General features: G+C 32.6%; 1 protein-coding gene and 1 pseudogene across 1 annotated transcript; both read right to left on the bottom strand.

Annotated features, from left to right (window-relative positions):
- Window positions 1–6,801: 6,801 nt before the first annotated feature.
- On the bottom strand, window positions 6,802–12,349 carry LOC131614940 (uncharacterized; annotated as a pseudogene).
- Window positions 12,350–13,298: 949 nt separating this feature from the next.
- Window positions 13,299–15,056, bottom strand: LOC131614939 (uncharacterized). Its single transcript, XM_058886471.1, has 9 exons — window positions 15,032–15,056; window positions 14,808–14,936; window positions 14,654–14,726; window positions 14,418–14,565; window positions 14,154–14,311; window positions 13,937–14,057; window positions 13,690–13,860; window positions 13,549–13,605; window positions 13,299–13,469 (listed from the first exon to the last, which is right to left on the bottom strand). The coding sequence occupies exons 1-9, from the start codon at window positions 15,054–15,056 to the stop codon at window positions 13,299–13,301; spliced, it is 1,053 nt and encodes a 350-aa protein (XP_058742454.1).
- Between the last annotated feature and the right edge of the window lie 581 nt (window positions 15,057–15,637).

Genomic DNA, 15,637 nt, shown 5'->3' with positions numbered 1-15,637 from the left:
TTCATGTTAATTATATTTTGGTCTTTTGTAACTTGTTAATTATAGAATATATTTTCTCTTAAACTTTTTTTCATATAAATAATAAATAAATAAATAATATTTTGATATTCTATTTTAAAATATTATGTAAATTTGTATGTATATTATTATGAATGATAATAATAAAAAAAAATTATAAGAATGTGATATTTTATATAAGGGTATGTATGTCATTTAGTTAATATGCATCATTCTTTCCTTTCATTTTCTTCTCACTTTCACTCATAACAAACAATTGAAAAATTATCTTATTTTCTACTCACTTTCTATTTATTTTCAATCCTTTAACTAGTAAAGGACCCGTGCACCCGCACGGGTCACGTAAAGTCGGTATAAATATTAAATACATTTAATATGGTTATGGTTAAAGAATTTTATTAAAATATATAATAATTAAGCAAAAAAAATTCTTCAATAATGATTATCATATCCATATTAATTTAATGTATCAATTTGTATTTGTTTTCAATGATGATATTAATGTTGGATAAAAATTCAAATAATATTAGAAATAATTAATTATTATTGTTGATTACAAATTTAACTATGAAAAAATAAAGTTCTTTAAAAAAAAACAATCAAATAGATAAATATTTAGATACTGTAGTAATTATGTACTATTGTGAAATAGCGGGTTACGTAAAGTCGGTATAAATAAAGAATAAAAATAATATATTTATGGTTAAAGAATTATATAAAATAATATATTAATTAAGATAAACAATTTCTTCAATGATAATTATCAAATCAATATAAATTTAATTAGTATTTTTAAATTGTTTTTTGCTATAAATATAAAGTCATGTTAGGTAGACTAACATGTTTAATAATCTATGAAATCAAATAATTAAATATTTGTATTACATTATATAATAAGTATAAATCAATATATTTTTTCCCACCCAATAAAAAATTTTGAGTTATATATTATGGTGTGAAATTAATTATTACTATTAAAAAGAGATGATTATATTTAGTTCTGCATGTACAGAAAAAGGCATTTCAACAGTTTCCAAAAACTTGTGCACGTTTACCTACTAAAAGGAAGTCTAACAGGTAATGGGACTTTGAGTATATATAGTAGTAACGACACAGTAGTTTTCCACGCTTCAAGTACCAAATCCTGAAACCTAATCCGTAAGTGGGAAGAAAAATGGGTAGCTTCTCCCAAGTTGCAAAAGCTTGCAGGTCGTTGATCATTTTTTTCTGTAATCCAATCTCTGTTTTTCGTTTGTTTTCTATGAAATGTGACTTTTGTTCATGATTGTTTCTGATTATGTAGATCTATGAAATTTGTTGTGGTTTAAGACCCTCTCCAACGATTGGCGATTAAACGGAGGATGAAGCAAAGATCGAAGATGTTGCGGATGAGGTTGAAGATGAAGAAAGAACGGATTACCAAGTTGTGCACTGAGTGGGCTTTGCATGTGGTGGAGGGTGTTGCATGCGCCTAGGAAAGGGGAAGTAAGATTCAGAACATAGCAGGGGTGTGGCAGAATGAGATGCTTGGAATCAGGTGGTCGGGAAAGCATCAGGAATTGAGGGTTGGTTTGAGGTTTGCAATACTTGAAGACGTCGAATTTCTAACTGATGTTCTGGGAAGTGTTGGACTGGAGATAAACCCCAGAATGATAGAAATATCCAATTCAGTGTATATTGGGAAGATTGTCTTTGAAAATGAAAGGTATAAGAATCTTATTATCCGATTTTCGAAAAGGCATGATATTAGGTTATATGAATTTAATTAAAATTTAAGCATTAAGTCTGTGTTTGTTGTTTGAATGACAGTGAATGGATGATATGGACAGAGTTGGTGAAGAAGCTGAAAAGAATGGTTAGTAATATCTTTTACATGTTAAATTCTTTGTTTATTATTCTGTATGTTTCTGGAAATTAGTTGAAATTAGGATTCTGTTGTATTGCAGGTTTAAAGAAGATGTATTGTTGGGGTATTGATGGCTATGGTGAATGAAGGAGTGCAAAGTTTTGGAAGAACAGTAGATTGTTTTGAATGATGTTGCTGGGTTTTTTTTTTTTGTTTTAGTTGTATGTGGTTTAATGTTATGTTTCAGACTTTTTATGTTTGTTATTCATAGTTTCTCTTTGGATTGAAACAGTTAATGTTTTCATGGCTACTTTATAATTGCAATATAATACTGGTATGCTTTGCAACAATGTGTGAAAATCAAATGGATGAGCATGGTTTAAATTTAGTGTTATGTACTCCTGTTAGTATAATTTGGTTATGTTTAATATTTTACTGATTTTTCAACATAAACTTCAAGTTAATAGGAGAATGGGGAATATATATATATATATATATATATATATATATATATATATATATATATATATATATATATATATATATGTTGAAATATGCACATAAGCATAACAATATGTGTAAGAAATCTTGAAACATGAATTATAGTTCAGTTAAGTATGTATACAAAAAGATATATAAATTCCCAATGTTTTTGAAACATATTAGTAAGTGTTGAAAAATAATAATAACAGCTTGTTTAAATCTATTTTCGTAGAATATTAAAATTAGTGGGATCAATAAGCAAAGTAATATTATAAACTATAAATTTCATATTATATTGAGTAATTGATTTTTATTTATTAGGTGAGTGGGAAAAAAACAACTTGACAACTTTTGTTAGTAAAAGATATTCTAAAGTGTATTTAATAATTTTAAAAGAATTATATATGGAGTATTTATCAACTAATATTTGCATAAATTTTAAATTATGAATAATATATATGTTGATAAATGCACATAAGGATGTCAATATGTGTAAGAAATATTGTAACATGAATTATAACTGAGTTAAGTATGTATACGAAAAGATATATAAATTCCTATTGTTTTTGAAATATATTACAAAGTGTTGAAAAATAATAATAATAGGTTGTTTAAATTTATTTCCATAGGATATTAAAATTAGTGGGATGAATAAGCTAAGTAATATTATAAAATATTTTTTTCATATTCTATTGAGTAATTGATTTATAATTAATAGGTGAGTGGGAAAAAACATCTTGACAATAAATATATATGGAGTATTTATCAACTAATATTTGCATAAATTTTAAATTATGATAACATATGTTTGATTTATTAAATGTGATGAAAAAAAGTAATATTTGAAATAAAGAAGGATTGATAAAAAATATTTATTGTTCCTAAAAAGTGGATTTTAATTAAAAGTTATAATATAAATAAAAAATATATAATGTTTGTATTTTAAAACGCGGGAAAAATTAGAAAAGAGTAAGTAATAAAAACAAACAAAGGAAATCTAAATAAAAAAATCGTGTACTGCATGGAATTGGTAAAGCTTAAAAAAAGTGTATGCATGTATGTTTGAAGTTAACAGATAGAGATAACTTAAATGCCTTTTTTTTCGTTAGACTACAAAGTGTTGTTTCCAAATGGTTTAGTAAATGCTTTGGTTACACGGTGGATCATAGGTAACAGTCATGATTGATTGAGATAGGGGTCATTTACTGAATAAGTCTAGGGAAAAGGAAAAGGAAGCGTGCAAAGTTGAGTTACAATATATTTTGGACTGTTTACATTACACAACTTCTCTCGTTCTCATTCTGGTCTTTAGGAAAAAACTGACATCACTTCTGGAGATAGCAACAGACGACGACGATGAGGCTTGGAAGAAAGCCAACGTATGGGTGGTTATCAGATGAGGAAGAAGAAGTCATCAGGTTAGATACATGAATTCCTATTTAATTTATTTGTTTTGGCATAAAGTTCATGTGCGATCTAGTTAGGTTTTAGGGTTTTTTGATTTCTGATGCATGCTAAAATAGATTTGTTTAATTAATAGAAAATGATGTGAATGGAGTTTATTGTTTAATATTTCCCAGATCAGGTCTTCGTAACATTGTGGGGGATCAACTTGTATTGAATGTTTATTTGCCTGATCGTGTTAATCTATAAAGTATAAGTGTTTTATTCTGGGCCAATAGTGTGGTCTTATATATATTTTAAAGTTGTTAATCTTTCAAATATTCGCTGTCTATGGTATACTTGCGTTATTATTCCGTATTTGGCATTCATAATGTCCTCATGCAGCTATAATTGTTCTTTCAGTGAGGAGGCAGCAATGAACGAAATTCAAAAACTCGTAGATGAGGTTGAAGATGGTTCAGTAAAACAATCATCTGCCAAGTCGGTTAGAAAGGGTAAAGCAAATTCTAAGAAATCTGTTAGATTTGCAGAAACTTGCAAGAATGCCCCTGCAGTTGTTCCAAATGTCAACAATACTGCTGTTCCTATGAGTAGTGTTAAGCTTGAAGAAGATGATGTCCCCCTTGTCTCTGCGAACGATAATGTACAGACTAACAAAAAAACTGAGAAGTCCAAAACTGTTGTTGATAAAAAAGTTGGGAAGAAAGCAACTGAAGTTGAGAAGAGGACTAATAGCAAAAATCTGGGAAGGACTGCCAACAAAAGAGCTGTTATAGATGGGAGTGAGAAGAGCACAATGAAACTTGCAAAGAAGGGGAAAAATCTTTCAAATGTTAGGATAAGAATGTGGGGAGGAAAGCCAACATACTGCTGGGATATTGCTATAAAGAATTCAAGAGTAAAAAAGGATAATGTCCAGGTAAGCATACTGAAAATCTACCTCATATTTTAATACTTTGCAGATCTCAAGTGTTTATTCAATGAATATTTGTGTTGTTGCAGCATTTCCCTAAGCAGATAGCAATAGACTGCTTGGCAAGTAATCAGAAGGAGGTAACTATTAGAGACTGTGATTTGATACAACAATTCAAGTGTACTGTGAAGACGGCATACCGCAACGGGGCTCCGAGTCCGTCTGAGAAATACATGACTAAAGGATGGTACGCCTATGTGAAGACCAAGGGGTTCAAGAAAGGCGACACACTGACTTGTCAGTTGGCGAGACATGGCACTTTCATTTATGTTACAATGAAGAAGAAATGATGGGGCTGTTGAAAGGTGGTGGAAGAGGATAAGCTTTTTTTTCTGTTGTTGAATTAGTTTCAAAGACCAAAATCTTTGAATTTTGTGTATCTGGTGGTGACTTTTATAACTTATCTGAACAATGTTGTTTGATGAACCTATGGGTTGGTACTTTTGCTTTAATGTTGAATGACTTTATCAAGACTACTTTCCTGGCCTGGGAAATTTTGAATGGTTATATGTTTTGCAAATCTTAATGTTCTACATACTTCATAGTTGCTCCTTTACATTGGCCATCATGATTGGCTCATGTGTGCTAGAATAGTTTATTTACATGCATTATAAAAGTTAACTAAATATAATAGTTATAAAGTTAATATGAAATGTTTTTTTAAGAAATTTTGTTTGATAAACAATTTACCATGTTAAAACCAAATTACAGTTTATAAAGAATACATATTATACAATCAACTTAGATATATAGCAACTTCAATTTAAGTAGCCAAACATATTTATTAAATGTATGGAAGGAAATATAGTGTCATGGATATTTAAAGGTCTGATTTGTAACATGTATGAACTGCTAAAAAAATTAATATAATTACTTTTTGTTGTTAAAACTCGTTTACCTAACATCCTGGATATTTGTACATATAAAATATGTAGGCCCATCAGTGTTGTCTGGCCCAATTATAAGGGGTATCACTATCTATCTATATATAGAAATTATTGTCATAGTGCATCAGAATATTGTCTTATAAAATTTAATTCTGATATGGTGAAGTGGGGAGTTCCATTTGTCCCTTCTCCATCAAGCAGGTGAGTATACTTTGCATACATGTTGTAATAAAATAAATGGATTCCCCTGTTTTCTCATCTCTTTGCTTAATAGCAGTGTTATTCTTTAAAATATATGTTTCAGTGATCCTGAGAGAGACAGTCTTGAATGGGCGCGTAACATTAACAAAGAGTTTGAGGAAGAGCAGGAAAAGATGTTTGAAACACTCATAAAAGATGGGTTTCTTACTGAAGCTGAATGCATGGCTGATCACACCGGGGAGGTAAAGTGGAAATCTAATGTCACAGAAGCGAATATGCGAGGCCAAAATGCTCTGGTAAGTTCAAAACCCAGTTAAATCCACTGCCGTATATAGATCTATATATATCGTGGGTTAATAAGTATAAAGTTATAATGCAGAATATTCCAATGGAAATATCAAGGACATGTTTTCGTAAAGACCAAAATGCAATAAGGATGGTAGATCTTATTGACGGAAAGGGATATCACTGTCGTATTCTTAGGGCTGGCAGGAATGAGTATGAGAAACATATTGGAGTTGGATGGTACGAATTTGCAAAGTCAAAAAATCTTCAAGTTGGAGATTTCATAGAATTCTCCATGATTCCATTTTCAGATCTGATGTTTGTGTACTTGGGGAAAAAAGTAGCTGATTAGGATGTAAAGATGTTACTTGTAGCTTTAAATTTGTTGTTGATGGTACTTAGATTGTAATCACAGATGGCTGTGTAATGGATTTAAATAATGGTTATCAACATGAATATTTGCCTTTGCTAATCTTTTAATTGATGATGTTCTGTAATCATTGATATTATGGCAGCTATCATTATTCGTCATTCTTCAATCCAGCTATACAGATGAAAATAAATTACCAATATGCAAAGGTGATATCGAATCTTTCATTCATGACAGTTAATAAGTTGTTTAAGTTGTAACCTAATTTTAGGCAACTGAGCACAAAATATATACCAATAACAACAGGTCCATAAATATTGCAAAAACATATAGACTACACATTTTCAAACACTTCTTTGAAGACAACATTTGTTGTGGTGGTCAATGGAAGTTTCTCCTTATCATGGATCAAGATTTTAAGGCCTTTTCTGCTCTTTACTCTTGAAACTGCAACATATAACTGGCCATGGCTGAATACGCTCCTCGGCAAATATATGCCAACATGATCCAAAGACTGACCTTGAGATTTATTAATAGTCATAGCGTAACAGACCGTTATAGGAAACTGTCTTCGTGTCATCCTGAATGGCCATGGCGTCTGCGTTGGAGTAATGTCCATTCGTGCAATATAAATGATACCGCCGATGTTCTTGCCTGAAATGATTTTAGCTTCGATAACATGATCAGCCAATCTTGTAACGATTAGACGTGTTCCATTGCATAAGCCTTCTGCTTGATCAATATTCCTGAGCAGCATGATTGGAGTATTTACTTTCAATCTGATCCTATGATTAGGAAGTCCCGACGTTCTCAATCCATTCAGAAACTCAGGAGTTAAAACATCAAAACATTCATTGCCATCACCATCATGCGTGTCGACTGAATCAGAGCTTAGGTATTCCTTTTCATCCCCTGAAAATGGAGTGACTTTATATTATGATCTGTTAAAGATGGAAGTGAAAAATCGTCGGATAAATGTTCACAAAAAATTTAATATTACCTGGAAGATTGTCTAATACATAGTGATTTATTTCATCTACTGTCTCAATTGTTCCAGCCAATATTGCCCTTGACTGCAGAAAAGCTACATTATTGAATTTAGCTTCAAAATTTGGATAAGTGTTTTCGAATATGGCTCGAAGGGGATCATCAAAATTAGATATCAAAATATCTGCTGGGATATCAATATCAGCATAGCCATCGTTAGGTTCTGCTAGTTTTCCATCTCCAACTTTTAATATCCAATTTGAAAACCGTTCTAACTCGGATGCTGATGTGGTCGTCCCAGATTGCTGAAGCCTCATGTTTTTTTGTAAGTTTCAAAACCTTACAATGATCCCAAATGTATGATGAATTGATAGTTGCATGAATTATATCTGAACGGCTGCCTCTTGGAATAACCGGTAGAATCTGTCTGAAATCCCCACCAAACACAATTACCTTCCCACCAAATATTTTATCAGATGAACTGGTTCCACCCATGATATCTCTGAGTGTTTTATCCAAAGCTTCAAAACAAAATTTGTGACACATGGGAGCTTCATCCCAAATAATCAATTTTGATAGTTTTAGCATGTCACCCCTTTCACTACCCTTGTTAATGTCGCATGTCGAAGATTCAAGTGTGGGAATCGGAATTTTAAATTTAGAATGTGCCGTTCGACCACCGGGGAGCAAAAGGGATGCAATACCTGAAGAGGCAACTGTCAAGCATATTTGTCTTCTTGATCTTATGTAGGAAGCTAATGTTCTCCACATGTATGTTTTGCCTGTACCGCCGTATCCATACAAAAAGAATACGCCTCCGTTCTGGGTATCAACAGCCGTCAAGATTTGTTTGAATACATCTCTTTGTTCATCTGAAATAAAGTCAACATATAATTTAGATGCTTCATATTAGAAATATAAGTTTCTAAGTAATATGAAATTCTTCTGCCTAATTGATGTTAACTACTATTTACACCTGTGAGGTTATTATACAGCGTATTAAACTGTTGAAGTTGTCCAACAGGATCGTAGTTTCTCTCTTCGTAAATTAAATTATTTCCAAGCTCCTCAATTATGTAATCATGTGGTTTTGGCATTCCAGGAAAATCACTTAAACTCTTTCTACTGCGTCGAAGAAGTTTTTCAATTTCAATCAACGTCAGATTGAGAATTTCTTGATTTGTTAGTCGCAGACCTGTTAATAAAAAGAATAAAGAAATAGTTGGTAAATATTGGAAAATATCTTCAAATTAGCTGTAATTAATTATTCTGATCACAATTGAAAATATACCTCTGTTGTTTGCAATCCTTTGCTGAGAATACAGAATTCCATCAGATAACAGATGTTGAGTTTTACTCCATACATGCTTAGGCCTATTAATGCTACTTGACAATAACATGTGAACAAAAAGTAATCTCAAATAATGTCCAGAACCCCAATGAAATGCTTCTGTTATTGTAGATATGAATTCTCGATCATCCCCAATAAATCCCATAGCAAAACATGCATCACGGAAAGTATCGTACTTAACATTGTTTACTGTCTTTATTTCATCATAGCTTTTCGGTCCTTTGACATGTGTTAGCATCATCCTTAGATAGTACAACTCCCCAGTAGTTGGAGGAACCCAAATTAGTCTTCCAATTGTGTATCCCTTTTGTCTGGGTTTCCACTCTCTCTTTTTCTTAACGTATACAAACTTTGAAACAAAATTGCTATACGTTAGTTGGCGCGCTTCATCGTATTTCTTGTTTGCTTCAAACCAAAAAGTAAACATCGACTCAGTAACGCTCGGTTTATCAAGGACTTTGGTAATAGGACTGACATCAGTATAAAAAACAGAATTTTGCCCCTCACCATGAAAGTGAAGTCTTTCTACAGCTGGTCTTCTTCCATGAATGGAAAAACCATAAATTCTCCAAGCAGCTTCACTTGGAGAAACGTACCTACAGTCAATATACTGCTTTATTTCATCAACGACTTCATGTTGCGAAACAGATCCATCTTCATTCATGACAATTGCAGCAGTTATTCTGTCGTATCCTTTGTTGATGTATTTAAACAAATATTTGACGGATGTGCTTTGATTGCACCATTCCATATTAATATGAGTTCTGTACTTCAACAATAACTTTGAATTGTAAGGAACAACAAATCTGTTATCAATCTCAATTCCATTCTTAGAAACTGTGTGTCCGTTGTCCCTTCGTCTATAAACCGGATATCCATCTTGATCAACGATCGTATCACGTCTGAATTCTTTAGGGAAGTATTTAGAACATTTTCCTTCCTTCATACACGTAGAATTACGAAAAGCATTTCCGCAAGGTCCGTGTATCATGTGAGATTTGACCAAGTTATATAACTCTTCGTCAGTGTCTTTGTTTGGTATTTCTGCTGATATGATACGATCAATGTCAGCGGGTGTTGGATACTTGCTCGACGGATGAAGGAAAATTAATATGTGCGCATGGGGCAGACCTCTTTTTTAGAACTCAATTGTGTACATATCTACAAATATAAAATTAAGATATTGGTTTATAACATGACATTCAAAATGAATAAGGAAATTAAATTAATCAAAGTTATAAATTACTTACACGCAAGAACCTTTCCCATGATACTCTTTTTAGTCAAATCGGACAGCAACAAATCAAATTTCAATTTGAAGATTCTTGTTATGAGATCCGGACGATCGGACGCTTTCAGATTTGCAGAACTTAATACGCGCTGTATTTTCGGCCAATTGGGATTACATGTGAATGTAATAAACAAATCAGGAAATCCAACATAACTACAAATTGCCATGCCATCGAAGTATAACTGATCCATAAATCTACGGCTTCCAACATACGACGAAGGTAGGACAACTCTTTTCCCTGTAGCTGCACCACGTGTATGTCCATTTGTCCTAGCATCTGCAAGATGATCATACTTCCCTACTCGTAGTTTTGACTGATTCTTTCTTAACCATCGAAGTCTCTCAGATTCCATCATTGTAAAACCATCTACCAAAAACTGCTGAAATAACCTCCTTGACCTGAGAATTGTCTGTGCCTCGTTTTTTCTTGACTGAATCCTAAAGGCGAACCACTCTCTGATTGTAAGTCTGTTTCTTTTGGTTGCATCCTCCCATGGAACATCGTCAATTTCCGATACCGTAGTCGTTGTTTCTGCATTACGAACCGTTGTAGATCCTTTATTGCGATGCCGTATGTTTGGTCTGTAACCATCTTCGCCGTAAGGGAAAAGTAAAGGATATTGAAAACCCAAATAAGACGTGTGATATTCATCTATTCTTTGAAGTTGGCCACATTGTTTTTGCATTATAATATCCCCTTTTTCTGCAGTATCAACATCACCAACAATGAGAGCAGCAACTTCTGAAACTGTTGGTTGATTATATATTCTTCCATCATTTTGACGATCAGAAATGAGACGGAGTTTTAGATCTGCAACATTGCCTTCAGAAAGTCTATCCCTTGCCATTTTAAAAGACTGAGCATGAACATTATGTTCATATAACATTGAAGACAACTTTTCAACTATATTAATATCAACTCCGTCCCTTTTTCTGCAAAACATCCAACGTATAAAGTTCAGATTGTTGAGAATTGCAACAACAAAATAATAAACAGTGTTGAAACAAAGATATCTAAAGAAAAAACCTGAAAATATCAAATCTATTCTGAACTTCATGTTCAGTATCGAATATATAGAGTTGGGCAAAACGGGCCTTTTCACCTGCCAAAGGTAACATGCTACCTATACGATGACATGTTTGACCTTGAATACGATAGTTAGGGGGACCTCTACCATTATTAAATCTGTTGTCCATTTTAGCACCCGGAGAAGTAAATACGAACATCATATTGTAAAGACGAATTTGTTGTTGGAATATTTTTGATTCACTTTTGTTTTGGTCAAACAACAGGCTCTGCAATACGGGTGGAGGTTCTCTCAACAAAGGTATTTGAACCTTTCCTTCTCCACAACACATTGAGAACTTAGGATTAGCAGAATGTCGAGACTTATTTTTTCTCTCCATATACCACATATTTGCACCACATTGCTGACACTCACATGATGGGTCACCTAAATCGTAGTATTCTCCTAAACGAAAATGTACAGTTGTCAGGTAAAATACATAATACATCATGATTTCTGAAAGAAAGAAACATATGAATACAATAAAATACAACCTGATCTTTGAACATCTATTTCTTCAATGTCAGTGTCAAAACCTACGTCATGCTCGTCCATTGAATAGTTAGAAACTGAACTGCAGGCTACAACAACATAGTAAAAATGAGTTCGCAAATATTATGTTATTATATATTCGTGAAATTTATGAACATTCAATATCGGTTAATAATCCATCACAATAAAGTTACTTACCATCTGAAGAATTACCGGAACCTTCATCACCTTCACTGTCATCTTGGAAAAGTTCGTTGGTGTTGGAATCTGGATTTGGTGTATGGCTTGAAGATGCTGTCGCAGCGCTCATAAACTCGTTATCAAATCTCCTTCTGAGGTTAACTCCTAAATTGTTAATGTTCTTTACAGAAACAACTCTTGGGCGTTTTTTTGCTAATGAACTTGGCAATCTATTCAAAGTTGATATACTGTGAGTTTTCTGCTTTGAATTTCGATCAGTTATGCTGGAACTTGGAATATTTGGAGAAATAGAAGATAGTGGTAATCTGATATGCGAAGATATAGCATCAGCAGAGGGTTGAGTTTGATATGCATTTTCTTTGTTCATTGACGCCAATCGCTTGGCTCTCTTAGCTCCAAGAACACGCTTTCTATGCTGTCTAGCATCAAATTGCCTTTTTCTTCTGATAACATTCATGAAGTGATCATGCTCATCACTTTGTTTCTTTTCCATGATTTTTTACTTTGAAGTTACAATCATTAGGCAAAATATGGCTGAATATGGAGGCAAGCAGGAAATATATAGACAAAGACTCCCTCCAAACTTTTGTATATGGAGGGAAGTAGCTGAATATGAAAAGTTTATTATAATTAATATTTTATGCAGTTCAAAATATTGTGACTTAATCATTAGATAAGCAAATAATTAATGCACAAAGCAACCATAATTGCATGAAGCGTGCACAAATAAGATAAGAATGTAGTGCAAGTTACAGGTTATATGTTAGGTAGGTATGATGGTTGACATCATGCTGGTACAGTTTTTAAGAGTCACATTAAAAAACTTGGTAAACACAGTTCGTTATGTTTTATTTAAATAATGCATGCAATTTGCAAATCAAGTTGATGAATTAAAATTTTTTGCCTTAGAGGAATCTGTTGAAAAAGCAATTTTACAGTGTTGTTTTAAATTTCTGATGATTGAGAAGTCATTAATGAACTTCTACTGCAAGACATTACTGTAAATATCATTGCCAAAATTATGGTTTATTGAAAAAATACTGTGCAAATCAGAACGATTCTGATATACAATTTAAAAATTAATTTTCAGTTGCAGGTAAGAAGAAATATCATGTAGGATGGTTAATTCTAACTTTTTTTCCAATTCATATGGATAGTTTGTATAATCGGGCAATATATCATGCACTATTAAACACAAACAACAGTTAATATATTTAGCATTAGAAGAATTTAAATACTACAATAAACCATTGCTACGGAGAAATTATAAGAAAACCAAAATGATAATTGATATTTGATATCATATAACAAAATGATAATTGATATTTAATCCATGGATCATAACTCGTGTCTCTTGTCCCAAAACATTAAAACAACAGTCAAGAAAAGATCACAAAATAACAATAATGATGGCACATAAAATGGTTCAGGTGGAGTCTTCATCATTCAGATTCAATCTTAACTTTCTTTGCAGGCTTTGTTCCTGAGAGCTGAGTAGTACCATACGCTTGTAATTCAGAATCTACAGCATCAAGATTAACGGGACTTCCTTTGGATGGAGTATTGGTCACAACTTTATCAGGATCATTTTCTCCATATGCAGACAACGACTCCTGAAAGGAAAAAAATTAACAGTAAGTATAAAGAAATTAATGTAATTAACAGGCTAAAGTTCAGTCAACATTAACATACAATGGATTCATCGACACGATCAACAACTGGGTTTTGGTTTAAAGATTTGCTATCTCCCTGCAGATCAGAGATTGAGAAGAAGATTAAGATACAAATATTGATAAAAGACATATGTAGATGTTCAAACTAAAATTTACATACTTCATCAGTAATATAATCTTTCTCAATTTCCTTTACAAATTCTTCATCATAAGAAAGTTTCCAAACAGATGCTTGGCCAAATGTTGGCTGAACTTTAGCCCTAAACACCATCTTTTTACCAAGAAGCATGTCAAGTTCATCTGGATATATCATTGGGTCGTCGTCACCTTCCTACACATTAAATTTAATCTAAGTACTTCATTTTTATACAAATAAATATTAAAATAGGTAATGAATTAAAATGAACCTCAAGCATTGCTTTATAAATACTATCAGCAGACTTTCCAATAATGTCGGCACAGTCAGTGTCCCAGAACACAAAGCGAAATTTGGAATCACCATCAACTACATATATGTCAACTCGATACCTTTTTACATAAATGCATAGGAAAATACTATTAGAACACTACAAATATTGAAAAATGGCAAATGAATTAATCTGATTAAAAATTTAAAAATACAACCTTGGTATGACATGTTCTACATTTTGTCCACATGAACATTTGTATGGATTGTTCACATCAGATGCCTTTAAAGAACATTTAGTACACCCATAATAAAACCAACCGTGTTTTGAGACAAAAAACCTTTGAGTTGTTCCAACAGTAACGCATAACATGTCCTAAGATACAATAAGTTGAATATAAAAAAATGCAACACTCTAACACAAAATCATCTGTATAAAATAATATTGATCTTACTATTTGAAATTTTTCATAACCATGTACCTGTTTCACCTTGCAAAGTTCACTGAGAGATATACACTTGGCCTTATGAACGAAACTTTCAACTGGGGTGAATTGAGAGGCACCAGACCAAAGAGACATTCCCTTCGAGGACTGCGAAGGCTTTTCAGTCTGCTCATTTGACGGTAACCTGAAACATTGAACCAAAAATGAATGTAAATGATGACAAATTTTAAAGGAGCTTATTATACTTTAAGAATATAACAATTTGTGTATACTTTGATAAATACTCAGTTATCTCTGGAATGTCTTCGTTAATAAGCAACTTAGATCCACTCCATCCATTTGAGACTGAAATAGACCAAAATTAGAGTATCAAATTTATTACAGACAGATATCACATTTGAATAATAGGAGATTATTGTTACAAACCTTGTGATTCCTTTATCATTGCATGAGTTAGTATTATTACAATAGCACCACTGTTTTTTTTCGTCGTGGTAGAAGTCCAAAAATTTTGTTCCGTAACTCTCCCATAATGTGCAGTTAACAATGACACCTCTGCAGAAATAAACATAAAAAGATCAATAAGATAATAATGATGGAACATAGTTGTAATATTTGAATTCAGATAATTTACTTCAAGTCTTTAAGACTCAATGAAACAAGGGTTATTACCATTTTTGCCCCCTGCCATATAGGCCATATTTGGTTTACCCCCCTGTAAAATTTTTTTTTGCAAAAGCAACCTTGCCATTAGAAGATTCTGTTTGGAATAACCTTGGGGTAAAATGGCACACGCCCTTAGCATATGTGGCATGCCCAGTGTCAAATTTTTTTGTTTTTCATTTATTTTTAAATGCCACCTATACATACTAATGCCACATCATATTAGTTCATTAATAATATTTACAAAATTATTTTGGTTCCACACCTCAACATTTGCCCTAACGTGAAACACCATTGAAGAGCTCAAACGAGCTCCACTGAATAATTTCTGCGTCTCTGGGAAGAATCTCTACGTCTCATTGAAGAATCGCTGCAATTCGTCGAAGAATCGCAACCTAAGGTATGTTATTTACATTCCATTTTAGCATATTCATGTCGTTTTTGTTTTTTGATTTAGGGTTTCCGGGATTGTAATTAAAAGGGTTTGTGAAACAGATAATGACTAAGTTCGCTGTGATTTTTCATCATGGAGGGGAGTTTGTTAGAGAAAATACGATGTTTTATAGGGGTGGGGTTCAAACAACTGTATCTGA

The sequence above is a fragment of the Vicia villosa genome, linkage group LG6 (genome assembly GCF_029867415.1).
Source record: "Vicia villosa cultivar HV-30 ecotype Madison, WI linkage group LG6, Vvil1.0, whole genome shotgun sequence".
In the NCBI taxonomy this organism is placed as follows: domain Eukaryota; kingdom Viridiplantae; phylum Streptophyta; class Magnoliopsida; order Fabales; family Fabaceae; genus Vicia; species Vicia villosa.
Note: the sequence above shows the minus strand (reverse complement) of the source record. Positions and strands in the feature narration are given on the sequence as shown.

Bases quoted from the DNA above. Each gene is read 5' to 3' on its own strand.
- LOC131614939 (XM_058886471.1), bottom strand. From the start codon at position 15,056: ATGGTAATAACCCTTGTTTCATTGA. The intron at 14,312-14,417 runs GTACATGGTTAT...ATTGTATCTTAG, and splicing joins AACTTTGCAAGGTGAAACAG to GACATGTTATGCGTTACTGT. The intron at 13,470-13,548 runs GTATGTTAATGT...TTTTCCTTTCAG, and splicing joins ATCGTGTCGATGAATCCATT to GAGTCGTTGTCTGCATATGG.